The following is a 27,556-nucleotide window of genomic DNA, read 5'->3' as shown; positions in this document are numbered from 1 at the left end:
CCCCCCCCCCGCCCCCGCCACACACACACACACACACACACACACACACACACACACATCTGAAAAAGGGGTCTTTTAAGTCCTGAAGAAATGGCTGATCCTTTGGGCTGCTTGTAGCCTTGCTTTAGGGCTAGAGAAACAATATTAGGCAGCCATAAAAGATCCTCTAGCACAACACACACAAGCTATTTTTATATACCGTGTTTCATGAAGCCCTCCCTGCCCGTCCCCACCTCTGTACCATCACTTTCTCATTCACTGCCCTCTGCCAAGTGCCTGGCCCAGTGCAGTAGCTGGGACACCAAACCAAATCTTCCCGTGCCCTGTCCTAGCCGCCCCACGGACACCCCTTAGGCCTCAGGAAGGCGGGCCCGCCCGAACGCCAGCCTTTCGCGTCTAGAAACACTGTGCAGTTTAAAGCAGGCCTCAAGCCCGAGCCTCTCAGGACAGTAAAACAAGAGCAGAAAAACGAGTTCTGTGAGCCTCAAAGTCTCTACTAAGCAGCTAGGTCCCCTGGTGTTTGGGTTTCAGGTCTGCCTTTTGTTCTCAGAATCTGTTTTCATGTGAGGCAAGAGCACAAACAAAAATAAAAATGAGTTCTTATGGGAATACTTACAACAAGTCTGTTTCTGTCCCGGGTTTACATCAGTGGTTTGTTTATTTTTTAAAAATGTGAGTGACTCATCATCTTTAGAAGAAGAGAGGAGGTTACTGTTTAAAAACTCGAGATTAATCTTTGAGAAAAGGGCTCAGTAGAGTAGCAGGCAGCTGACAGACTCCCAGTAGTTGGGATGGGTAAGTTTCCCAGCATAGTCCTTGTGGAAGTGAGCTGGGGGAAAAGCCGGTGGTCGAGAGCCCACGTGCATTTAAAACAGAAAACCCTCCAGCTACTTTAAGTGACGTAAGAATTTAACTTCTGGCCAGACCCTCAAAGCGATTATCTTTGCCGAAGTCATCACATGACGGAAACTTGCCATGTAGAAAATATGAGTTACTAACTTTTCTAAACATAGCAACTTCTTTTGAAATAGAAAATGGACACAATAAGAAAAATAGGAAAAGAAACCCTCCCTGCCTCCCAGTTGGATCCCTTCCTGCTCCATGCCCCAGAAAAAATAAATAAATAAAAAATAATCTTTTAAAACCTTAACTATGATCAGAAACACGAAGCGCATATGCTTTCATTTCTAATTGATGATTATATTAAGATTTAATAGTTTACAATTAAGATGAATATTTCAAGATTATAGCAAAACCCACACCGTTCCCGATTTGCTCTTCTAAGATGGTAATTAATTTTTCTTTTTCTTTCTGTGTGTGTGTGTGTGTGTGTCCACTGTTTTCAGAGACCTTAATTAAAAGAGCAGGTTTGGTTTGAACACAGAGCCTGTTTTGAATCCTTCCCCCCCCTTCCATCTTGTCTCTCCCTCGTGACCTTCCTCCCCGAAGATGGTTTCTCCTCAAGACAAGCATGTGATCATCAAACAGAAGTTTAAAAGTTAACAAACTTCTATAGCAGTTGACAAGGTTGACATTTCATTAACTTGTTGGTTCAGCCTTCAAATGATTTCACAAGGCGAAGCACCCCCTGTTTGGAGTTTACAGCTTTTTGTTCTTCCTTCCCTCACAGACTACAGTCATGTTTAATTTGGAATCTGGGCTCCTTTGGCAAATTAGCAATTAGAACAATTTTGTGGGAATATGTATATGTGTCATTAGTTTTCCTGCAAATTAATAGCAAGGGCAGAGGTCGGGCAGAAATTTTCCACTTGACTGCCGTTCCTCTATTGAGACTTGGCACTTGGTTGTGGAATGGCCACAGCTGCTCTCAGCCACCCTCTTCCTGGAGGAACTGTCTTTTAATTAGTTTACCTCACAGCCATCATTACAAATATTACTGCCTCCCCTCCTCGAAGTAAAATTACTGTTTCTACAAAATATTCCAGTGACATCTTGCACCACCTCACATTGGTGGTGGGGTCACTCGAATACAGCATTTAATCATTAGATCACCTCCATCCGCGTCTCCTAATTAGAACCCTTACAATACATTTTTATCTGGTAATTAGCTGAGATTGGCTGCTTCCTCTGTGGCTTATTAGAGACAGCCCAGCAGTGGGTATGAATCACGGTGTCATTTGTCAAGCCTGGTAAGCCCCCTCTCTGCTCTCTTCTGGCTTGTGTTTATTTCCATTTGCTACCTGTGCTCAACAGCCTCCAGAAAACGCTACTGCCTAGGTCTTTGTGGGTTGTGCTCACCCTGGAGGGATTTTACTTTGCACTGTTGCTTTTTGGCTACAAGCAGGCCAGGTGTTAAGACCTGTGGTAAAAGCCACAGATGTCCGATTCTTTTCACATTTTAGGACACAGTACCATGTGACTTGTCTGATCTACATGAGCACCAGAGGATGGATTTGTACTTGCTGAATGTTTACGTGAGTTTTGAGTTTTTGGAGTGGAGTGGACTTGGTGCCCTTCCTCACCAAACGGGACAGGAGTAGGCACAGTTCTCAGGGCCGTGGGGTTTCTAATTTTCATTGCATGTTTAAGAAAGTGACGGTGTTGAGGGGTACCGTTCTTAAGTGGAAAAGGAAAGCCAAGAAGTACAATTACTCTCAGAATCGCTTTACGGTTGTTACGCACACTTTCCCTTGAATAGCGTCTGTATTTGATGGTAAGCTCTTCAGGGGCAGCAGTTAAATGTTCTATCCCTGTTTTTGTCATTTCTCTTCCAGATGCCTTCTGTTGGCTCAGTGATATTTATTGAATGTCATTTATAGGCGGGGATTAAAGCTATTCACTGAATCTTTTCCAAAAATAAGCATACAGAAAAATGAAACAGGCTAGTGTTTATTTTTCCCATTAACTGGGCCTGGCATCACAAGCGTGTGTCTGACTTTCGGTTCAGGTTCAGGATAGAGGCAAGTTATTTCATCGATCAACAGCCTCAGTTTGCTCACCTGCAAAATGTTCACTAATAACATCTCACTTATTGGTGATGGTATGAGACCTCAGTGAAATTACGCAGCGGCAGGTGATTTACAACAGTGGTTTCTACAAATGGTATCCATGACTTTCCAGGGTGTTTGGCTATTCTTACATCCAGCAGCATCTGAATTTTAAAAGCTGTATATTTATGAGCAGTAGCCTTTGAGGCACTAATTTCCTTGACCCGTTGCTTGGGCTGATGCTTATACACACTGTTGCTGTACTTGGTCAGTGATTAAGGCCCAAGGCAAAGAGGAGGTCAACCCCAACCTTCCCCCTTGGCTTCTCAACTCCACTCCATCCCATGGCTGCTCCTCCGAACTGTAAGCACTTAGTCTGCAAATGCGTGTCACCAAGTCAGGTTTCCAGTGCTCATAAAAAAGCAGCTCCCAGCATTGACCCAGCTTGCCGGGGTGGGGGGTGGGTGGGGGTTAAGGGCAGTGTCCTCTCCATAGCTTGCTCTCTCTCCTCAGGCATGGGGGTTGGGAGAAGGGTCTGGCGTTAGCAGAGTCAGCATTTCAAGAGGGGAGTTACAAAGCCAAGCACAAGTACAGGCTTGCAACCCAGTATTCCTTTCACAGTACCATGTGTACATTTTTCAATTAATATTTACCTAACGACATTTGATCCTTCTTTTCTTCACATCACTCGTCTTTATATCGTTGTGCTTTTTTATGGAACCACCCTAAACATACGGGAGGCGTTCTCATGGCTTTTTTTCATTACCAGAGGATGGTAGGTTGAGTCTTCTCAACAAATTCGAACTTTTCATAGGCTCTTTATGAATCCGGAGGAATCTCATGTTTAATACCTTGTACAAATAATGCCTTGTCCATCTGCAGTGGTGAAATACTTATGTTGTTAAATGATTCGAAATGTGGTTTGAGAAAACATTACCAAATAAGCCTACTTTGCGTGGGTTTCTTGGATTGGGGGCTGGCTAGAAGTATCTGAGATAGCAATTATGTGTAAATGGTAATATGTTGAAAATAACCAAGTTCTTTATCATAGCCAGACTTACATTTCTGGGAGAACAAATTGTGGGCAAGGGGGACAAGCCCTTTTCTTCAGTGTTATTAATAGAAGCACTTCAAGGTAAAGTCTAAATGGAAGGAAGAAGTACTCCTTCATTTTCCTGTATACTCCTTCAAATAAATAAACCCCTTTCCTGACCTGATGCTATAGATTCGATCATATTACTGAGGATTTGAAATCTAAAGAAAAATTTTTAGTTTCCGATCTTTTTGTATGTCATTTTTCTTTTAAATTAACAGATTCCAGTCGTACATTCATTAGAGTTTAGCGAAGATTACCCATAAAGCTTTCAAAGATTAGTCTCTGCCAACTGATGTAACTAAATGATGGTTTACTGGATCAGTGCCATTCTTGTTAATATGAGTCATAGGCCAGACATCTTTGTGATGGCTCCCTCCCTGAAGTTACATTATGAAGTAGCCTATCACTGTACCAGCCAGTGTGGTAGCCACTGGCTGCGTGTGGCTATCTAAATAAAAGTTTAGGGGCACCTTGGGTGGCTCTGTCTATTCCAAGTCTGACTCTTGGTTTTTTTGGCTTCGGTCACCATCTCACGGTTTGTGAGCTCGAGCCCCACATCGGGCTCTGCGCTGTCAGCGCAGAGCCCGCTTGGGATTCTCTGTCTCCCTCTCTCTCTGCCCCTCCCCTGCTCACTCTCCGTCTCTCTCAAAATAAATAAATATTTTAAGTTTAGTTTTAATAAAAATGAAGCAAAAACAGTTCCACACTGGCTGCAGCCCTTTGCAAAAAGTGCTGTTTGGAGAGCTCAGGTCTAGCCCCGTGTATCCCAAGAGGTGGCTTCTGCAACGTTGGGGTTCAGCGGGTGCTACCAGAACTCCATCTCCCTGTGTGCGGTCTGCCAAGCACAGCATGCTACTCAGGAGGGTTCAAAAGCACAAGTACTACAAAGACAGTTCTTGATGACTGAATAAATGTTTTGACCCCGAACTTGTCAGACTCACTGGGCTAGATAACCCCTTTCTGCAAACACTCATCTGTAACTGTCTTTGGAAAACACCTGTGTTTCCACGGGTCCATATCCTTTGGACATGGCCAGAGGTATTTTCAACTACTCAGTGAACTCGCCTCCTATTCCTGTTGATTATAAGTATCTGTTTAGAGAAGGAAAAGTAGCCAGGCATTTCCTGTGTTACTCCTGCTGGATTTCAGATGCCTTCTTGCTCACCGTTTTTTGCGAAGGTCTTCTAAGGATTATTCTTGTCCTCACAGCTGAATCTGGTGTCAAGCGTCACACTCTCCAAGTCTGCATCAGAGGCTTCTCCACAGAGCTTACCTCATACTCCAACGACCCCAACCGCCCCCATCACTCCTGTCACCCAAGGCCCCTCCGTCATCACCACCACCAGCATGCATACGGTGGGACCCATCCGCAGGCGGTACTCAGACAAATACAACGTGCCCATTTCTTCAGGTAGATACTCCATCTGTGCCTCCTGTAGAATTGTAACATGCAGTTCTTGTAGACCAGCCTCTCTTTAAAAAGTGATAATTAATAGGACAATGATTCTTATTTAGCAGATATCGCGCAGAACCAAGAGTTTTATAAGAACGCAGAAGTTAGACCACCATTTACATACGCATCTTTAATTAGGCAGGTAAGTAAATAACACAGTATGTGAAATTCTAGCAAAAGGTATACATGTGCATGGATATATTGATGAAGTAGATTTAAAACCGTTTAGTATGCAGGCATGCTAAAACCTTTTCTATAAGGTTTTTTAAAACTGCAATATATAACATAATTGCTTTTGATTAAGTATTACAATACGATGTGATTATTAGGAAATTCATTTCACACAACAGTGAAAATGAGCCTGTTTAAAGATGGCAAGTCAATTATCACAAGCTACAGTAATCTCTGATCCCTAGAATTAATCTGAGCTCTAAATAATTACTGAGCTTTAATCAGCTAGTGAAATGTTTTGCATTTCTCTTTGATTCTGCTTTATGAATGACTAATAAATTAATATTTCTGTACGGAAACAGAAATAAAAACTCAAAACAATTAGATAATTCCATTTTGAATTTTGCTATTGAACTGTTAAATACAACCATTAATCTTAGATCATTTTGTGAAACCTTTCTTGGGCTTTAGCTCTGAATCATGGTCATTTTATATTTTCAAGAAACTGTATAATGACGATTCTGCTGATTTGGTCATAAATTATCTTCTTTTGTCACTTTTGCTTCACAGGCCATTCTCGAATCTCCAGAAAAGCAGCTAACACTAAATGAAATCTATAACTGGTTCACACGAATGTTTGCTTATTTTCGACGCAATGCTGCCACGTGGAAGGTAAGCTTTCTCACAGGCCTGTTTAGGCTTGGATCTTACCTTTTTTCTTTTCTTTTTTTTTTTTTTTTAATTAACATTTTTTTAAGCTTATTTATTTTGAGAGCGCGAGCCCGAGTCGGGGAGGGACAGAGAGAATCCCAAGCAGGCTGTGTGCTTTCAGCACAAGCCCAACGCCGGGCTCGATCCCACAAACCATGAGATCATGACCTGAGCCCTGATCAAGAGTCCCACGCTTAACCGAGTAAGCCAATCAGGCGCCCTGGAACTTTCCATTTATAAGCGACTTTGTTGTAAGATACATGAGTATTGTTTTCATACACACAGAGTCAGAGTTATGGGAGTATTTTAGTGAGCGGATAGTTTATTGGGATTTAAATGCTGGGACAGAAGACTCCTATTACATTGGCATCAGATTTTGGATGGACCAGCCAGTAAAACCATTTCTATCTGATTGTTACTGTGTAAGGGAAAAAGAATAGAGGACACTGTTGGCCCAATGTTGAGGTTGTCCTGTTATTTAAACAAACCTCATGCTTTTCAGTCTTAAGCCTCCACCAGAATTTGCTGAGATACACAGCTTCTTTTTTTTTTTTTTTTTAACCTGGGGAACTAAGACAGACTTCACATAACCTTAACAGGTTTGATTCAGAAAAACAAACAAACAAAAATTTTTAAAAAGCTCCTTACTGTAATTAGTAGAGAAAGCTACACAATCTAAGTAGTAGCACTATATATAGGAGTCAATACAGGAAAGCAAAATACATTATTAAGGTTTTGGATTTAGTTCCTTTTTTTTTCTTTTTTGCATCAAACTATTAATCAGAGATTCATAGATACTCTGAAAAATTGTGTACCTTCACTCTAACACCAAACATCTGTTTGCTATAAAACAAATCAAATTCCTCAGCTCCACGGGGAATGCCCTAACCAGGCTGGAGGGTCACATGACATACCTCATTTCTAGTTGGGTCATTTTCTGCTGTATTCAATGAAGCCCTCACAAATTTTTGAATTTTACCTCTCAATTTCTTGATTTAAATGTTCCTGCTATAGAAGAGGGCCAGTCCCATGTCACAATTTTTTTGCTCTTTTACTACCTAGAATTCTCAGAATCCCCCAATTCCACCACAGTTTGGAACATTTAAAATGCACATATCTTAGGATACTGTACGTCCTCATAAATATGATAGGGATTCGTGTTAGGGTGCAAAGGAAATTCGCTTTGCTACTTTTTAAATTTTAGATAGGACAAAAACAAAAACAGAAAACACATTTCCTCTGTTATGTTCTTGGTAAATTAGCATTTTAAAAGAAAATGAATATAACCATAGAATTAATTTATCAACCTTACCCAGCCCTGCATATCTATTATGGCTTGAAGTGTCCTTTTTCATTCCATTAAAACACTTGGGTGCTGAAGGAGACCTCTGTTCAAGATCTTACCCTTTCTTCCTCAGCCTCCCTTAGGGGATAAAATCCCGAGTATCTTTAGCTATGAATGCTTTCAAAATACAGGAAGCATAAGCATGAAGCAGACATTTTCTTCAAATTGCCTTTTTTAAATAGCAAATGATCAAATTTAAAAATAATTACTAGTTGTGAATATGAAATTTAGGCTCAGATCTACAGCTTTAACTTTTTCATTTTTGCAAACTGCAGGAAAAAGTGCCATCAGTATGAACAATCCTAGATAAAGTACCAAATGATTCATCTTATTTGTATTGTAATCTTAAAAGATGAAATGCCCAGTTTAAATTGTGACTGAAAGGGGCTTACTCATCTTTTTGGGAAACTGGATTTCTGGATATTTTTGCAGAGCTGTACAGTCTTGGAAAACAAACCTTAAGTTTGAGTTTATATCATACATGGCTATATGCTTGAGACAGATCAATAGCAATCCTTCTGGCAGATGTGGTTTCTTTAGATCTTTTGCAGGGCTAAACATTTCGATGCTTATTTTAAAATATTAGACAATGATAAGGTTGAGGGGAAATGTTGATTTTTTTTCCCCCAATTATGTCTTCAGTGTGTATACATGATCTGTCTGGGATTTTTAAAAAGAAAACTTGGGTTTATTTTAAATCTCCTTAGTATTATTGTTTTAGGAGGTAAGAGGAGATCCTTAGTATCCCTCTCCTGTGCCTTAATACAGTATAAAAAAGAAAAAGTTTCTTGAAAGAGGAGACTACAATTACAAGTATACTTGAGAGGACAGATTTTTTCCCATATAACATGAGATAAAATTTCAGCGATTTTTCTTTTGTTTTGTTGTTACGCAAACCTATCCCACCGATTAGAACCGGAAGTGTCCTTCCATAATCAGCTGGATGTTTTGAACCTCCCCCCATTATGCTGGCATTGCTCAAAAACTCTGAGACTTTATCCCGTGGATTCCCCTTGTGAGTAGTTGATGACTTAGCTGTGAAAGAAAACTTGTCTCCTTATCTTTGAATCTGCCGTAACGAAAAAGAAAAATCCTCACTATCTAGTTGGACCCCTCACAGAGTCACCAGTGGTGATTACCTACGCCTTGAAACACTTCTCCGTATGTTTGGAGAGGAAGTACTGTGGGTAGCACCAGAGGCGGCATGCAGGACGTTTGAGCAACGGCAGCATCATTGGAAGGGAGTGGCGGTACTACGAGGCAGGGGAGATGGGATTTCTGCGTCCCCTCTTCACGCCACAGTGGTCACCCCGCTTCTTCCCTGTAGGAAGAAAGTTTTGAGTAAATGACATGGGTCTTTCTGCAGTGTCCTCTTGTCTCACTTTGAGTCTAAGTCACTAAGTTCAACCAAGAAGGTTACAGACATGAAGCTGTGCTTCCTGCTGGCCCCATTACGGGTTGTGCATTTCAAAGGAAAGATGAGCTGTGGAGTTGAGATCCTTCTTTCTGGTGGAATTCAGATGTCAAGGGTCTCAGTTAAGAATGCTCTTAGAAGTGACTTTCAACCTTAAGAAAGAAACACGGTGGGGGGAATATAGAAATATGTATCTTTAGGAACCGTCAGCTTCAGCAGTATTCTCTTTTTGCCATTGAGAGTTTGACTCAAGTCTTCCTCTGGCGTTTTCTGTTAATTAAGATAATTGCCCCTAGCAAGGGCCAAGTTTGTATATATTCGGGAAGGTAAGACATAGTTTGATGATGGATACTGATGCATTGGGGCTCATGTCATTCCCTTATCCTGTCACCCCCATGAGCCAATGCTCTCAATGGCAAAATCCAATTGAGATAAATCTGACAAAACCCACAGAAGGTACTAAAGCCAAAATATTGAAGAACAAAAAAGAACCAGGACGAAACGTATTCAACAATATTATCACCTTGCACGATTTTTTTTTTTCCAATACCCTTTTTTACGGGAGAGAAGTGGGCTTAAAGGGGACAGTTTTATGCTTTTACATGTTTCTTTATTTTGAAGTGACATTAACAATATTTTCAGATTTTTACTGTGAAACCTATTTTGGGCTGATATGCATATTAACTATTTCTTCTGGTTCACTACTACCAGAGACTAAATTTAAATGCCAAAGTATAATTAAGTGGTAATTTTGGTGTTTTTTTTCTTTTTTTTTTTTTTTTTTTATTTCTCCTTTTGGAAAAGGCATCCTTCACCACAAGAAGGTCGTCCATGGGGGTGGTAGCTACAGGTCTTGGGGACGGTTTTACAAATGCGGACTGTGAGGCTGAATGTACTGCTGTTTTTGGAGTCTTTTCTTATAGAAAATGTAAATGTTCTCTCTTTTATACTTGCTGCAGAATGCAGTGCGTCATAATCTTAGTCTTCACAAGTGTTTTGTGCGAGTAGAAAACGTTAAAGGGGCAGTATGGACAGTGGATGAAGTAGAATTCCAAAAACGAAGGCCACAAAAGATCAGTGGGTACGTCCACCATGTTTGAACTTCTTAGCCTAGCTCGGATTGTGCTAACAAGTGCAAAGTAGAGGCTTTTGGCTGCTAGATGGTGTTAGACCAAAGAACTGGTTCCACGTTGTCTCAATTAAGGGAAGCAAAAAAGCATTTCATCCCTCCTGTTTTGTATACCCACCAGTCCCCCCGCCCTGCTTGCCGGTCTTTGTTACATCACACGCTAGTAGCTTTTAGGTGGCAATGCATATTAACCCTCACAAACCATTGGCTTATGCTTATTGCATTTTATTTTCTTTTTCCTGTTCCCTGTATTGGATGTCTGTTCTGCCCCCCCAACCCCGTCTCCTTTTGTTGCCACTTCATCTCCTTTGCTGCTGCTCCTATCCCAGGGTGCCATTCGCACCAACCTCTCACTGCATAAGTGCTTTATCAGAGTAGAGGATGAGTTTGGGTCCTTTTGGACAGTTGATGATGAAGAGTTTAAACGTGGCCGCCATATTCAACGAGGCCGTCCTCGCAAATACTGCCCCGATGAAAACTTTGACGAGCTTGTCGCACAGTAAGAGCCTTTACTTGCTTTTGTTTTTTTTTTCTGCTGTTGCTTTGGCTTTGCATGGTTGACTCATCCCATGTAGTTTTGCATTTCACCAAGTAGCGGTGCCACGGCTTTCTGCAATGGAACTAAATTGTGTGATTTGTACATGTATTTCTCTTGTTTCTCTTTGGAACACCAGTGCCTTGAATAATGCTTTTTTGACGTCTTTAATGCAAACAAATATTGGTTGTATTTTGATTCAGCAGCTTACGGGGACCCTTTAAACCCAAATACTGTGGCGTGAAAGTCATTCCTCCAAGTAAAAAAAGGCAGCTTTTATTTAGAGTTCAAATATGTCTTTAACTGGGTAAATTTCTTGTTACTTGCTCATTCAGTGTAATAATGTAACTGAAGTGAAATGAATCATTAGAAATCAATAACAGCAAATACACTTCCTTTAAAGGCCAGTCATAAATCTGGGTGACTTCCTACTGGAAGCCACACTTTCCCTTCAGCGTGTCCTGATACTCAGCTAGAGATTTTTTTCCAATGGCCTCTTGTCTTCCTTTGATGAAAGGACGACACGGCATGACCTATCAAGAAAGAGTTCGTCCCAGCCTCCGTCCTTACTTAGGAACAATCCTTCCCTGTCCTTCTGTCCATCTTCGTTTAGCACTAAATGTGCCTGGGAGGGAGATCATGCCCTTCCTCCTGTGGTCGATCTGGAGTTCAAGTCATGGAGAGGATTAAGAGTCAAGATTCTTCTCCCCAACTCCCAGCTCACTGGCCTCCCCTAGCCCGACGCCCCAGAGCTTCTGCCTTTCTTTGGCACTCATGGCAGCTACTAAAACTTGGTAGAGAGCGGTCCATATTTGGTGAAAAAAAATTCACCAGTGGAGGGGCTGGTCTAACTTAAACCAGAATCGTGCACCCAGGTTCCCGGAAGCGCAAAGTCCTATCCAGAGGTGTTCACGTACACCGGCCCCATACTAAAGCCAGGGGGCTGGGGACAAGACCTACCTTCTCTTGGGTTTTGTTAATGGGGGAAATTTCTGATTTAGAAGGATACCAGCTAGTGTAAGATCAAACTTAGCTAGGAACTCAGGGGAGGATTGCGTTTAACTTTGAGTTTTTATCTTTTTCTTATGCAGTAACCCTTCCCTTATTAAAAACATGCAAAGCAGCCACGCCTACTGCACACCTCTCAATGCAGCTTTACAGGTAAGATTAATGGTCGTCCCGAATATGCGGCAGAGGCCCGTGTCTCCCCCACTCATTTCAAAATATATTAGCCTCGCTCTAATTAGATATTAAATTTTAATTCCGTTAAACTTTTTTCTTAAGTGCACAAAGCATCGTACTCCCTGGAGGCAAACACATTGGGCTGTTTCAGCATTAGCAGGATGCTTAGCATTTTGAATATTGTGGCAAAAAAATTAAAAGTTCACTTATTAATATTTATCAGCAGTATCATAATTTCCATCCTCTTATTTCAGAATTTCACTTGAGGCAAAAATACCACAAGTGTAATTACTCTAGCACAGCTATTAATGTGCTGGATGATAGGCCACTGGATCACATGACCTTCTATTGTTCACGGGTTTAAAGAGAAAGCAGAGCTTTTTATTTCTTCTTCTCAAGTCTATTTCCGCATCTTTAGTCCATCGCGGGGGCAGGGGAAGAGATCCAGGCTTGGTTCACTTGGTACAAGTACACGGTTTCTGTTTGAACTAGAGAGGTGTTGGGGAAAACTCTTTACGTTTCCAGCAGATTGCTCAACATTACATAATAAGCACACGGAATGTTTGTTTCCTACTGACAAACCAAGCACTCATTACATAACCAGCATAACCGGGGGATGAAGACACTGGCGTTGGGCAGGAATGAGTTTACCCCCCCCCCCCCCCCGGAAACAAGTAACCAAGGCTGCCCAGCCTTCTATCTGTGGCGTTTCTCAGCGGTCCAGGTTGAGTTTGACCCTCCCTCGACTGTTCTAGAAGACGCGCCAAGGGAACCTTGCTAACTTTCAAGACATTTTCTCTAGATAGATTGGACATATATAATCCAGTGGGGCTTTATCACCCCGATGTGTCGTGCCCCTTCAGAAGGCCGTAATACACAGATGCAACCATTTGCTGAGAACAAGAGTGTGACAAAGTCTCCTTGAGGGAGAAGGGGAGAGAATGAAAAATTGTTGAGATACTTGACGTTACACGAACAGAGTGCAGCGCAGAGGAGACCAGGACGGACACCCCGTTGTCACTACTCACTGCATAGATGTTTACTGAGCCCCTAACCTGCTCACAGCTCCCGACATTAGATGATACACCATTAACGTGGTTTCCTTTCAGAGGCAAATTCACTGAACTTAGCTTTTCAGTAATTATATTTATTTATTTTTAGCCCGAACCAACTTTACTAGGAGGAACTACTTTCTGAGTTTCTGTTAATTACTTGTAGTTTACACAGTAACTTTAGAAAAGCAAATGAGCACACGCTTAGATGCCGCCACTGTAAATACCATTCATTAGGAACTTATTTTCCCTGGAGTCTTGTGAAGTGTGAATTTAAAGGCTGCTCTATCTGGGAGAGTATTAAGATTACAAGCACATTTTACATTCATGAGGCGGAAAGGAAAGAAAAAAAAAACGCAGTGATCCTCTGGATTCTCTTAACTATGTGAGTAATTTGAATTGGTATGCCTTATCATGACAGACCTGTTCACGTTTCATCTCCAAAACATTGGTTTTTGGCATCCTCTGTACCCTTTCTCTACTTCCAGCGGTAGCCCCAAACTGTCCTGCACTTTTCCAAGAACACTTTGCATAATGAGGTGAGGTGAATACATTGATAAAAATTCACGATTTGACGAATGGATCTTTTTTTCCTCTGCTCTAGGAGTTTGGATCCATGGTCAGTAGACAGTCTCATGTCACTTTCTGCTGGGCACATTGAATCAGGAGTCTACCAGCAGCCTTTCCTGCCCATGATTGCCCATTTACATTTTTCAAGACAAGTAAAAATAATAGTGGAACAACATCTCAAAAAGATTACTAGAGCAACATAATGCATGATATACAATATATAAAATAGGACAGCAGAATCCACTACAGAAATAAAACATTGGACGTGAGACAGATTGCATTATGCTCTGAAAAAGTGAAGTAACTAAGGGTAACCGTAAAGCTTCTTATTTATAGACTGCCTTTCCCCCGAGGATCTTAGCATGGTTCATGTTCCAGGAGCAGTGGTACCTACAGACTTCAGCCCCATTACTTGAGCACCTGAGTTCTGTTTGTTTTGTGTGTGTGTGTTTTTGTTTTTGTTTTTGTTTTTTGGCAGAGGTGTTTGATATGAAACCACATACAGTACACAGGACCATTATATGATTAAGTCCATTATAAAAATTGTAACCCACCTGCTTCCACTGAGGCATCAGCTACAAAAAACAACCACTTTGTAACACATAAGCAGTTGGTAGAAAATGTTTCTAACTGGGGGGGGGGTGGTTTGATCACTCACTCAACAAAGAATGTACAAGAAGCTCTGCATATCAGGCACCAGCTTCTCTTTGCTGCCCACTTGATCATTATCGTAAAGGTTATTAATGCTGGTTTTCTTCACTGTCTCACAACCAAGGGATCGATACAAGTGCCTGCCTTTTGGATGCCTTTCACTGCTGTGGCTGTTGGGCCTCAGCCCATATTTTAATGACCTTCACCTAGAACACTTTGAGAGCCAAGGAGAACAGATCATCTTAAGGTTGCTCTGTCCATAGGGTGACCAGCTTCTCCCACAGAGCACATTCTTACAAACATTGCAGTTTTGCCTTTACATCTCAGTTTTTGACTTGAGAAGCTGTTGCACCAGGTTCTGACTGTGTAATAGTGAAATGCTCTTGTTAGAGCTGATGGTTCCTGCAGAACTTCCATGATTAAGAGAGGCATGACCACTGAGTTGTCTCAAATAAAGGCAGTTAAGATGCTTGTCCAGCTGCAGTTTGAAAGAAAAAAACAACAACCTGGCAACTGTTGTTGATTTTTGCTCTGCCAAGAAAAAAAAAATGCTTTATTGCCATTACCAGAGATCTGTTGAAAAAAGTACTTGATGCAAATTATTTAACAAACTGTAGGAGAGCAGAGAATGTTCAGATTCACTGTTCATCAAAATAAGTTCACCACATTTGGAAATAAAAACAGGATCCCCCCCCACTTTTTAAAAGAAGGCAGTTACGTAAATACAGAAGTGGAGAGAAGGGAAATCTGTGGGCTTGCAGCAAGAGGGCTTGGCTTTGAAATAGCGCCCTATTAAGTGAAGACCCATCACCGGGGCTTGTATCTAAGAAGGCATTCCTGGCTTTGCAGTTTGTACAGTTAGGGAGGCTGCAATTGTCATAATAGGCACATTCCCTGCAGCCCAGCTCTGCACCCGTTCTGTCTTCATTTTTGGCTCGCTCTCTCTCTCTCTAGAGCCAGGATTTCTAGAATACTTTGGACTCTTGTATCACTGGCCAATTGAAGTCACTGTGCCAGATTGTCTTGTGATTGTACTTTTTCCTCATTAGGATGGAAAACCAGGCATACTGTAGTCTGTAAGAGGACAGTTTTGATCAATCTTGGTCTAATTACACTGCCAGCTTTTGAAAGTCTGCCCTCTTTAATAAAATGAAAAGTTACTGGGTCATAATCACTACCCAAGGAAACAATATGGATACTTCAGTCCAGGGTCGTCTGTAACTGTTGGCTGCATTTTAGACTGGGTGGTCATTTTTCTCAAATGCAGAAGGATAGCAAGTGAACAGCATCCCCCCACCAGACTTCGGGATTTCTTATTTTCTCCAATTCCACACTTTTTTTTTTTTTTTTTGCTGACACTCATTTGGAGTGACAGGTATCTTTTTTTCTTTAGTCCTAAAATTCCAGGTGACCGGTCTGAGTCTGAAACATTGAGATAACTGGTCGAAGGTAACACCACGCAAACTACACTAAACAGATTCAAAAATTATTAAAACAGAAATGATGCGGGGGGGGGGATAAAAATTGATTCCAATTCTATAATCTCTTCCTTTTCTCTAGGATCTAAGAGGTAAATGTTTATGGAAGTTCTCATAAGTTTGAGCTGTGCAGCCAGAATAATTGGATCAAATCTTTAATATCCAATACTGGAGTCATCAAAGTGGATAAAGAAATGAAAATTCCATTATATTTCCCTGTGATCTGGAAATATTCAGTCCCTCTTGAAGGAAGGCATCAGACAGAAAGCTCATTTTAGATAGCCTTGTCTAAACCGTGTGACTCTACCCAGCAGGGCTAAATTGAGCCTTCCCTCCCCTTGAGCGGTTTGGTCCCAGCTAGCTCTTGGAAGCCAAGCTTGGGACATGTGTCACAAGTCTTAATGTTAAAGCAGAATCCTTTTACACCTGTTCAAAACTTGCGTTTGCCGGCCACACAGTGAACGTACCCGGAAGATCCTTGAATATGCCCCTAATTAACAGCTTCCCTGTCTGTGCATATTCTGCGTCCTCATACATTTTCTCTCGGTTGCTAACAGGCTTCGATGGCTGAGAATAGTATACCTCTATACACTACCGCTTCCATGGGAAATCCCACTCTGGGCAACTTAGCCAGCGCCATACGGGAAGAGCTGAACGGGGCAATGGAGCATACCAACAGCAACGAGAGTGACAGCAGTCCGGGCAGATCCCCTATGCAAGCTGTGTGAGTACTGTCCACGCCCAGAAGGTCTCTGCATGCGATGTGCACACGAACTCTTCTCAAGCTGCTTTTTAGACCCTTTCTGTAATTTCTGCTTTCCTAGAACCTAGGTAGAAGTTGGTGCTTCTGGAAATGTTTAGCTCGGTTAGCACATAAAAGGACCATTTATACTAACGTTCCCATAAAAGCAATCAGCTTCATGCAGCCCTACAAGTGCACACGGCAATAAAATAGGTGACTCATTTGCTTTTTTTTCCCTCTGCTTGGCATCTCAGGCCATTATTTAAGCCACATTACCTTTTCCTCCTAAAATCGGTATGCGTCTCTGTGAGTTTGTTCAACTTGCCGGTGTGCCGAACCTGGCAGGGGGAGAAAGAGTGCTTGTTTACTAGGTTGTGATAGTCCGAACCGCAAACACCACGCTCAAGCGTGATGACCAAGCATTAACGATGGCACAAATGAAAGGCGGCCTGATTTATAGATTGCTTTAAAATATCAAAAGGAAAATTAATAGGAGCATTATAGCAGCAGACGGCAGCATAATGAGCACCGTATAACTGAATGAAGTGATGGGCGATGGTTGTCCATGCTGAATGTGAACAGCACAGGCACTGGGCAGACCTCCCGAGAGGCTCCGATGCCTCCCGAGGAGGAAGAGCTCCCTCTCCGCTCGGGAAAGCTGCAAAGAGAAGAGACACCACGTTTTTCCAAGTGATTGGATTTGCGGGGGATGCCAGGGAGTGGCAATCTCTATCTCTTACCAAACATCTGCTAAACCGTTGCCCCCTTTAAAGGGACAAACCAATCCAGTCTTTCCAGGACTGCCAGCTCCTGGAATCGGCCCCTTGTCTACACCCTGTTTGTGAACTCCTTGACCGACATCTTATTTTAAGGTAATTTGAGTGATAGTATGACCTGGAGCGATTAGCAACAGAATGAATTGGCATCTAATGACAGCAGGAAAAAAGAAAAAAGAAAAAAGGCTGTCTGCCAGGGAAATGGGTAGGTTTGAGGGGAGTCTGAAATTTGATTATTTAGCATTTGAATTTCATGCCCAAAGAGCTTTGAAAAGGATCTTTAAAGATGGAAATAATCGTTTTTAATTTACAGGAACCATCTCTTCACATTTAGTACACAACACTTCAAGAATGCGTTTGTCTTTCACACTGATTCTGCCACACATCACCTCTTCTAAAGCAATCTGGTGTTCCCGACTTTATTGTTATCACACTCGTGTTCGTTTTTAAATCATTGTCATGACAGGAGTGTTTACTCAGATATTAAGGAAGTTCAGAGCAAACATAAATTGGTATATAAGCCGCTTCAAGCAAGACTCATTAAAGCAAATGTATCTGAAGTTGCTGGTTGGAAGAGAGACTATTCCTCGCCATCTATCTGCACTCCAAAGGGCTGGTGGATATACATTCCTGTTACCTAGTGCAAAGGATTACTGAAGAGAGAAAGATATTTGGATCAGAGCCTCGGGCAACAGTGGAGAATGATGCTAATTTTACTGTACGAGATAAAGCCCCTCCAAAGTTCATAACTTTGAACGAACCCCAGCATTACCAGAAACCATCTATCACAAGCGGCTTAATTTTTTAACGAAATGAAGGTTTCCGTTGTTTTCTGCTGTGTTTAAGGAAACCCTGTGTACAGATGTCATGACGCACACTGTTGCTCACATCTCCCCGGTTTGCGCTGCTTGCTAAATATAATTGTGTGTTAACAGCATCGCCCTTGTGCCCGCTCCCAGTGTCACAGAATGTTACTCTTTTTGACCCTCTGTTTCCATTAAGCGAATTCTGTAATGACACAGTTTTCCTTCTTGTGCAGTATGCATTACCCGGCTATGATGCAAATGGTTTCTTAACTGTTCTAGTCTGTTGGAATAAATCAAGCTGTAAACTTTATAGCGTGGCTTAAAGAACCTTGTTAGGACCGGCAGCCCAAGCTTCGATCTAGTGTTGAAACTGAGCTCCCCGTTCTTACCCTTCCCGTGACACTCCACTACTACCCCATTTTGTTTCTCCTTTGAAACACTAGAAAGTACTCCCATAATTATGGCTTTGGGGCATTATACTTTTATCCTGGTAGGAACTAACGGAGCTACAAAGCAAAATACTCCATGCTGTGCACACACCCTCAGAACACAATGCCTCTAAACACCAGTCAGCTTTAGTTAAAAACTCTCATGTTCCCAGAGTGGCTAAACAAAGGAATTACTCAGATGTAAGAAGGGAAGTGTGTGGTTTTGCACAGTTTCCATCGGGAACTGTTTGGCAAGTAGGAGACGGAGAGAAAGGTGGGGCAGCGGGGTGACGTGCAAGATGGCACATCCGTGCAGTTCCGATTTCCAGGAGACACGCGCGTGTATGTGAAGAATAGTGTCTTAGTTTGCATCTCACCTGAAATGTATCTTGCTTGGAAATCCATTCTCTTGGATTCTCTGAAGCACCATATGCCCGTGTGACTGCATTTGCCACATTCAGGGGGGATCTGCTGGTCTGAAGAAATGTTGTGAGGCTGGATTGCATTTCTCTGGAGCTTTAAGGAGCCTTAATATCTAACTCAGTTGTGTTGTCAAGGCTGCCACACAGATCTCGTCAGTGAGCTCGCATTTGTCGGGGACGGGCTCTGCATTAGGCACTGGGGCAAGCCAGCATGCACCATAGGGTCTTAACCTGTGTCTTGGGATTGGTAAATAATCATACTTGACTTCAGCTGCAACTTTCAGGGGAAAACAAAATATTCTCTAATGTGACCTGTGTTTGGGGAGACTTACACTGTATCTGGTTTGTCTTTGTCTGTGCCTAGCAAAACAGTCGTCAGAGTCAAAAATTACAAAGCAAGAACTTCCTCAAGAATATTCTATTTCTCAGTCTTCCCACCCCCTCCCAAACTCAAATTCAGGTTTATAAACCTGAATAGATGAATAATTAAGCATAAAAGAAGGAAAAGTGAGAAAACGATGATCCAGGATACTACAGTGAACTTCAATACAGGACTTGGTAACACACAGATACATTTCTTGCCAAACGTGAATCAGTGGAGACGAGGGGGTAATTTGTGAAGTAACACTGCTATTGAATAGTGAAAATATGATACTGAAATATGAAGAAACGTTCACCGTTATCAGTGATCCAGGAAGCGCAATTTAAATTAACCTGAGCTTACCTTACACCTGCTAAGCAACAAAATATTTTAAAGTAACGCTTGGGGGGGGCGTCTGGGTGGCCCAGTTGGTTGAACATCCGACTTCAGCTCAGGTCATGATCTTCGCAGTTTGTGGGTTAAAGCCCCGCAAAGGGCTCTTTGCTGACCACTCAGAGCCTAGAGCCTGGAGCCTGCTTCGGATTCTGTGTCTCCCTCTCTCTCTGCCCCTCCCACGCTCACGCTCTTTTTCTCAAAAATAAACATTAACAAAAAAAAATTTTTTTTCTTTAAATAAAAATAAAAGTCATGCTTGGAGCTGATGAAATTGAATCTAAATTGATACAGCCCCTTTGGAAATTAATACTATAATAAATCATAAGAACCATAAAGATGTTTTTGGCCTTTGCTCCCAGAATTTCATTCTTAGAAATTTATCCTGAGGAGGTAAATCAGCAGAAATAGGAAGATTAATGGATAAAAGTGGTTACTCTATTATTCAAAGAGCAAAAACAAGGAGGGAAAAAAAAAGACCGTCACGAAACGCCCAGTATTAAGGACTGATGGGTCCGCACGAGGGATCTCATACAGCCATAAAAATTACAACTGAAAAAGCTAGCAAAATATAATCTTATTTCCATTATGTATGCACTGTGTAAAAATACTACCCCAATGGGAGAGAATAGGCAAAAACAAAAAACCTACCTTAATTTGGGATTTTGGGTGATTGTTTTCTAAAGGAGTCATCCATCGTCACTGCACCTAATTCTTCCCAAAAGAATAGAGGGTTTCCTCCGAGGGCTGGCTTCAAAGGTATCCTGGGAGGTTTCAATGCTCTGCCATTTCCTTATTGAAGTTCCTACTGATCTGTGAACCCCATCTTCACTTTTCACGGGGGCTCTTCAATTACACAGCCATTCCTGGGCCTTACTGTACAAACACAAATAAGTAGGACCATTAAAGAAACTAAAACAAGATGGAGCACGACCTGTCAAATGGGCTGTATTACAACTTCGATAAATTTCGTTTTGCAAATCATTTTGAAGAACATGGGCACCATTTTTTTAAAAGCTATTTATCCTGACATCTACCCCCAAACCCTCTCTAGGCTGTGCTAATTTTAGAGTCAATTGGTTTTCTGAAGGTTCACATCATCAAGGGCAGTCCAAAGCACTCCTGTTTGTTTTTAAATGGTTCGAGTGGCCTTTGGGGTTTGCATACATCAATTATTTAGGAAGTCAGCCATCCCCAGTACCACCTCTTATTACTAATACTTGATAATGTCAATTAAAAAATCCTCCCTTCTGCAGCTTGTCCCAGCGATGGGACCATTTTAACTTGAATGGTTCTTTTACATATCAAAAGGCTTGCAACAGAAAGTAATTTGTATTTGCAAAGGATCGGTTGTAAATATGATTTACGAACAACATTTCTCAATTGTTATCCCCGTGGTTTCGCGTGATCCCCCGCAGTCCCCTTCAGGTGAACCCTGTACGGGTCCATAATGAGAAAGTTGGCAGATCTCGTCACAGGCTACGGCGTCCCGGCGTCCCGGTGGCCGCTACCAGCCGGGCCTCTTGTTTTGCCTTGTTTACAGCTGACAGCGTTATTATTCTGATTGGGGCTCTGCTTTCTTATCATATTGTTGTGTTGGGCGAGCCTTTTCCTCTCCGTTTGTGTTTCCTGGCAGGGCTTTTCTCGCCTTATTGACAGTTTGTAAAAATATGCATTAATTTGGAGTTTCAAGCATGTATCATGGTGTCTCTTTGCTGTGTTTGCTTGAAGTTGATTAATGATAGAACCTCGCTTGGGGTCGGTCTCTGGAGACTTCTTTCACAGGTTCTGCATGTTAACTAGCAAAGCAGAACACACAGCAAGCCATGATTAGCCCAGCCTCCCGCACTCTGTGGTCCCCACAAAACACCATTGTAGTGCAGATTCTTATTTCACGTAATTCTTCCAAGATTGGTATTCTTCCACCCAGGATGCCCCTGCGGGGCCTGTTATCTGGTACTCAGAGTACGGTCCTCCTCGGACCAGCAGCATGGCATGGGAGCTTGTCAGACATGCAGAGTCTCAGGCCCCATGCCACCCCTGCTGAGACACACGCGGCACTTTAACAGGAGCGCAAGGTGATCTGAGTGCGCTTTAAAGTGTGAAACGCACCCCTGCGGGAGAGGCTGGCTGCTCTGGCCAGGGACTGTTCTAGAACAGCACTGCCCCACAGGAACCTTCTGCCCTGATGGAAATTTTTCTCTCTCTGCCATCCAGTATGGTAGCCACGGGCCACATGGGGCCCTTGAGCACTTGGAATGTGGCACTGAGAAACGCAATTTTAAATGGCATGAAGTTTTCATTCGTTTGAATTTAAATAGCCACCACTCAGTCCTCCATCTAGGGAGGCTTTTGCTGCCCCCACCCCCAACTTGCCCTGGTCGGGAAGGGCCTTCCGTGAAGTGAACCTGTTTTCCTTTCTTCCAGGCATCCTGTGCACGTCAAAGAAGAGCCCCTCGATCCAGAGGAAGCTGAAGGGCCTCTATCCTTAGTGACAACAGCCAACCACAGTCCAGATTTTGACCACGACCGAGATTACGAAGACGAACCCGTAAATGAGGACATGGAGTGAGCGTCTCTGGGCAGGCCAACCCCAAGAACGAAGATTGGGGGGGAAAAACACGTCAAAAGTCAGCAGTGAAATTGTTCTCCATTTGTTGTACAGTCTGGAGGATTTTCACTCCATTCGGACAACTCTGAAACGTGTTAACTCTGAGTGCCATCAAGAATCCCATTTGGGAGTATTTTTGATTTTTCTACTTTTTGTTGAAAAAAGGAATTTGTACTCTGTGCATTGGATGGACTTGTTTGGTACTTGGGATTTTCCTCTCCTAACAGTCAACATCAGTGTTGTAAATTTGCTAAACTGATTCACTTTTAGCAGCAGACTTTGAACTGCCGTCCTGCCGACGTGGGACACCGAGGACACCCAACTGAGCATGTGCGTCTAAGCTGCAGACCAAGCCTCTGCCCAGAATTCAAGGATTCCAATGGACGACCTATTTGCACAGTACTGCATGTTGATTATCACTGCCTTTACTCCTTTTTTTTTTTTTTTTCGTTTTTGTTTTGCTTCCAGTTGGGATGGGGAAGGCCTTTGTGTGTGTATTGGGGGGAGGGGGTTAAAAAAGTAATTATCCCAAACTTTTTAATGTATTGCTTTTTTTTTTTTTTTTTTTTTTTTTGCTTCTACTATACCATTTTAAGTTCTGACCTCAGGCCTCCATTTGGGCCCACGGCCTCCTGGAGGCTTAAAGTTTTCTGTACCTTGTGATGAATGTTAATAGGTGTTTTTATTATACAAAGCTGAATGTCATTTCTCGTTTGTAGTTTTCTGTCACTCATTCCATTTTCCTTCAGACATCACCACGTTTTCTCTAAAGTCAGAAAACATTCCGTTTTGGTCTTTTTCAAAAAGGTCCCAAATGCTGCACTCTCTACACATGAAGGTCCTCTCACACAGATCTGAAGTCCTGCCAGAAAGAGAATGAATGACAGAAAAAAAAAAAAAGAGAGAGAGAGAGAGACACCCTAGGAACAATGCAGATTCATTCCACGAAGCAGTATTGGAGGTGGGAAGGGGGTGGTTTCAGTTTCTTTTTTGTTTTGTTTTTTGCAGCTACCATCATTGTCAGTAAATGCCACAGCATTCTGCGAGCACAAGGACACATAGGCAGCACTACCCCCCCCCCCGCCCCCCAGATTCTCTTGCTAGACGGACAGTGTGGCTGTGGAAGGCTCTCCCGCGGGTAACCAAGTTGCCATGGGCCACAAGCTCTCTGATGTTAAAACCAGCCTGGGTTGCTTTGTTTGCAAAATGGCCAAAAAGCTGGCTTCCCTGAGCAACTCTGCTGAAAAGTGGTTGGCGGCGCTGAATTCAAACATCAGTCCAGACCTGCTTGGTGGCATTAATCTGTTTGAATGCAAATTAGATTTCAGATTGAATTTGTGATGGAAGTTAATGAGGACTGAGTTCAGCAAATGCTAAAGTGTTAATTTCAAACGTGCAAATTCGGTACTGCAGTTGAGTTTGTTATGCAATATTATCCCACCAAGCCAGTATCCAAAACTAACAGAAGACCTCAAGGAGACGGGGGTGCATGGCGCCCCTGAGGGTTTGGAGAAAGAAACATGGCATATGCCGAACGTGATGGCCATTGGTCAGTACAACCTCAGTCCTTAGGAACCCCTCAATGCTTCCACTCTGCACCCACTTTCCTGTCACTCATTTATTTATCTAGGACCGTAGCTTTTGTTTTAGTTTGAGAGCCTTTTGGAGCTTAATTTATATTCTTTGTACCTTTTTTTCTAAAATTACCAAAGATATTACACAAAGGTAAATTATGTTCTCTGTTTTATGCTTTATCTGATGAAGCCAAATATCCTCTTATTGTTGATCAAAGGAGGCGAAAGAATTTTAGAGGCAATTGATGAGTTATAGGCTATTGCTAACCTGAGAAAGAGAACTGCTCCTTCTTCATAGAATAAATTTAGAAGACCAAGTAGGTAATGGAACCAAAGTTGTTATTTTTGTTAATTTTTTTTTTTCTTGTTCTGTACCTCGACAGAGACCAAAATTCCTAAAGAGAGGTTATGGGGCTGCTGAAGGTGAAAATGGGGCACAGTGTTACAGGAGCGAAAGAAGGAAGGGAGTCCCATCTCAAAAACCTGAATGGATGCCACTGAAAATTAGGGGTAACCAGTAAAGGAGACAGTTAAGAAAAAATGTAAAGAAAACAAAAGCTTCTACATTGGAACTAAATCACAGGCACATTTCTAGAATACATTTTTGTTTTTGTTGTTACAGAAAGAGGTATGCCACTTTGGTTTTAAGGACCGTGCTAGGATCACTGCATGAATTATGCTTTGTCTTGGCATATATCTTCCGGGTTTTTGTTGGTTTTTTTTTTTTTTTTTAATGTTTTCCTTTTTCCTTCCTTTTTTTCTAATTAGGCTTTGGTCAGCATTTTCCATTGAAAGGAAAAAAAAAAAAGTAACACTCCCGTCCACTCATGAGCTTGGTACAAAAACTTCTTTGGCCATTTCTTTTGAAGCTTCACTGTGCTTTCTGTATAAAGGGCAGTCTGTGGTCACTCGAGACTTTTTTTTTTTTTTTTTTAACTTTTCCAGGCAGCTTCATGATGTGCAGGCAGTAGCCAGACAGGGTCATGGGAAGGGGGCCCTGTGCTTCTAAACTGAGTGGTTGCTGGTTCGTTTGGTATTCAAAAGAGGATAAAAATCTGGTAGATTAGTTCATTCTCAGCATGTGTAGCTAGACATGAGTAAAGATAACAGCATGAGAAACTGTTAGTACGCATACCTCAGTTCAAACCTTTAGGGAATGATGAAAATAAAAAAAAAATACATTTCACTCAGTTGCACTTAGTCGTATGTCTTGCATGCTTAGTCTAAAGACTGTAGCAAAAAAAAAAAAAAAAAGAAAAATTAGATTTTACATATCTTTGCAGGTCTCTCAACCCTGCAGAAGAACCAATTGAAAAAAAAATTCTCAGGCTTTACAGCAAGCAAACTTCACTATGATTTTTACAATTCTGATTCTGTATCCCTTGGGGGGGGGGGTTATTCCAGTCGCTTCTTTAGGATGGGGTTTATTATGTTGTACATATATTCCAATGTGTCTTGTGTGAATCTTTGTCTTTTTTGGGGGAGGGCAGAGGGCGGTTCTTTTTTTAGATATTGTTCCTAAAAAGGAATAAATGCATACACCTGTTTGTCAAAACACCTTTGCTTTTTGTGCAACTGCTTTTATATTAACGATACTAAAAAAAAAAAAATAGCTTTGGGAAAAAACTACTGTATGTAATGGAATTGCAGAATTTGCTGCACATGTATTTTATTTAGTTATCCTTGCTTTAAGAATATTGGATGACATTTCCTGACATGTGGGAGGGAGAAATTCCCTAACCTTTTTTTTTTTTCCTTTTAAATTGTAACATAGTTGACAGATTTTTTTTTCTGTTCTCATTGATCAGAGCATTTTGTACAGATTCGTGTGTGTGTGCGTGCGCGTGTGTGTTAATCTGTTTTTTGATACATTCCTATCCCTTGTGTTTATCCCACCACTGCCTTCCTGGCTATCTTAAACAAGTTCATACATTTGAAAAGAGAAAAAAAAATGCTGTTTAAAAAAATGTTTTCTCCTGCTGCAGTAAATATTTTGCATGATGAAATTCCAGGGTCACACTTTCAAAGTTTATCAGTGAAGTAGTGATTAATAATGGGGAGTTGTCAAAGCTATTGAACTTTTTTGTATAAAAAAAAAAAAAAAAAATTTTAAAGGGGCCAAAATGTAAAGACAATTTGTTACTTTTCCTTTTCCTTTTTTTTTTTTTTCTCCAAAGAAAAGCGTACATTAGGGAGACAGTCCCTTGTATCAGGCAAATGCACTGTCAGGAATGAGAATCCATCCTGCTTGTCCCTAGAGTCTGTCCTTGTGAGACAAGAGACGCTGCCCGCGTTGAAAACCAGCAGTGAAATGAAATACCAAGGCTTCTGTACACGAAGAGTGACCGCCAACCTTGCCACCCTCGGACAGCGCTAACATTACAGCCAGCATTCCGTCAGACCTAGGAAAGAATACCTTGGATTCTTCACCCAAAATCTGATTGATGTAAATCACTAGCTATTTTATTGTGGGGGAAAAAAAAAAAAGTTAAAAAAATATCTCCTCTCCTTTCCACATTCCAGCTGAGCTCCGTTTCCAAGGGTACAAAGAAGAACATGCTTGTAAGGATTTTGAATCTTTTGGGTACCTGTTGGTTAATGGTATATATACCCTCTTGATATTTTGGATGTTTTTGAATGTTGGTTTCGCTTTTTTATCCTGAGAATGAGACTTAAAATTCTAAAGGCATTTTATGGGGCCGGTGTAGTTCCCACGATCTCTGCTACCCAGAAGCCTTGATGAAGATGGTCTAGTCCGGACTATGAGCACGGTGCTTCGTGGATATGTGCTGCCAGTAACAAGAATTTTTTTTTTTTTCTGTTTTGTTTTGTTTTGATAAGGCATAAAAGAAACTCATTCCTTGACATCAACTGTAATTCCATCATTCCGTGTCTGTGGATACAGACAATAAAAAAAAAAAAAAAATGTTGTGTAGTCAGTACTCATGACTGACATTATAGCATTCTCAAATGCAATAAAAATGCTGTTTGTTCACACTGGTAGTAAAAAGTCGCCACAGCCTAAGTTTCTTTCCCCTTCTGACCTGCTGATACTGTATGTTAGGCATCTGCCTTAGGTTTATCACCAGCTGCTTGCAACACAGAATTAAAATCAATCTTAACTAAAAGCTTTCATCATCACAGAGGGCTGAAGCTCTCATCCTCAGGGTTTCAAAGTCCTGAGTTTCCACTTAGAGAACTGGAAAAAAACAAAAGCGATAGAAGCTACCTTTTCTCCTGAGGAAGTGCACCCTTATTTTTCTTCATCAAATTTTATCCAGAAAAAAAAAAAACCCACAAAATGTTTAATAACTAGCATTAAGAGCAAACTAAAATTTCACAGGAAAGCAATTTCATGAATAATTCATTAAAATTTCACATCTGCAAGATTAGTCATCCAAATAAAATGCTAATGTCAAAAACATGCACCGTCTATAATATTCTCATCAAGAAATCTTTTTGCATATAATGATAAATGCTTAGATTAGAACAAATGATTTTATAAAAATATTCTATCAAAAGTATGCTAGATAACCACATCCACTACAGCAAACAGTGAAGCACGAGGAACTAAATATTCCAGAAACACCATCTTGATTTCAAGATTTGTGTCACCGCATACCTTGATAAAAACAAAAAAACAAAAAACCTGCTATTTGTCTTTTAAATTATTATGTCGTGTGTATTCTAAGGATCGATGAGATGGGG

General features: G+C 41.5%; 1 protein-coding gene across 14 annotated transcripts in view; it reads left to right on the top strand.

The window, feature by feature from the left end:
* Window positions 1-26,858, top strand: part of FOXP1 (forkhead box P1) — a 695,473-nt gene extending 668,615 nt beyond the window's left edge. For 12 of the 14 annotated variants that reach the window (XM_049642699.1, XM_049642700.1, XM_049642704.1 and 9 more), the window contains 7 exons: window positions 5,254-5,455; window positions 5,560-5,639; window positions 6,239-6,340; window positions 10,098-10,219; window positions 11,894-11,963; window positions 16,293-16,459; window positions 22,091-26,858. In XM_049642699.1, the coding sequence (XP_049498656.1) occupies window positions 5,254-5,455; window positions 5,560-5,639; window positions 6,239-6,340; window positions 10,098-10,219; window positions 11,894-11,963; window positions 16,293-16,459; window positions 22,091-22,235 (888 nt within the window). In that variant the 3' untranslated portion in view covers window positions 22,236-26,858. Of the gene's footprint in view, window positions 1-5,253; window positions 5,456-5,559; window positions 5,640-6,238; window positions 6,341-10,097; window positions 10,220-10,596; window positions 10,767-11,893; window positions 11,964-16,292; window positions 16,460-22,090 lie in introns of all 14 variants that reach the window. The other 2 variants (XM_049642709.1, XM_049642711.1) reach the window with 2 other exon arrangements.
* Window positions 26,859-27,556: the final 698 nt, after the last annotated feature.

The sequence above is a fragment of the Panthera uncia genome, chromosome A2 (assembly GCF_023721935.1).
Source record: "Panthera uncia isolate 11264 chromosome A2, Puncia_PCG_1.0, whole genome shotgun sequence".
NCBI lineage: Eukaryota > Metazoa > Chordata > Mammalia > Carnivora > Felidae > Panthera > Panthera uncia.
This window is presented reverse-complemented; position numbering and strand designations above follow the sequence as displayed.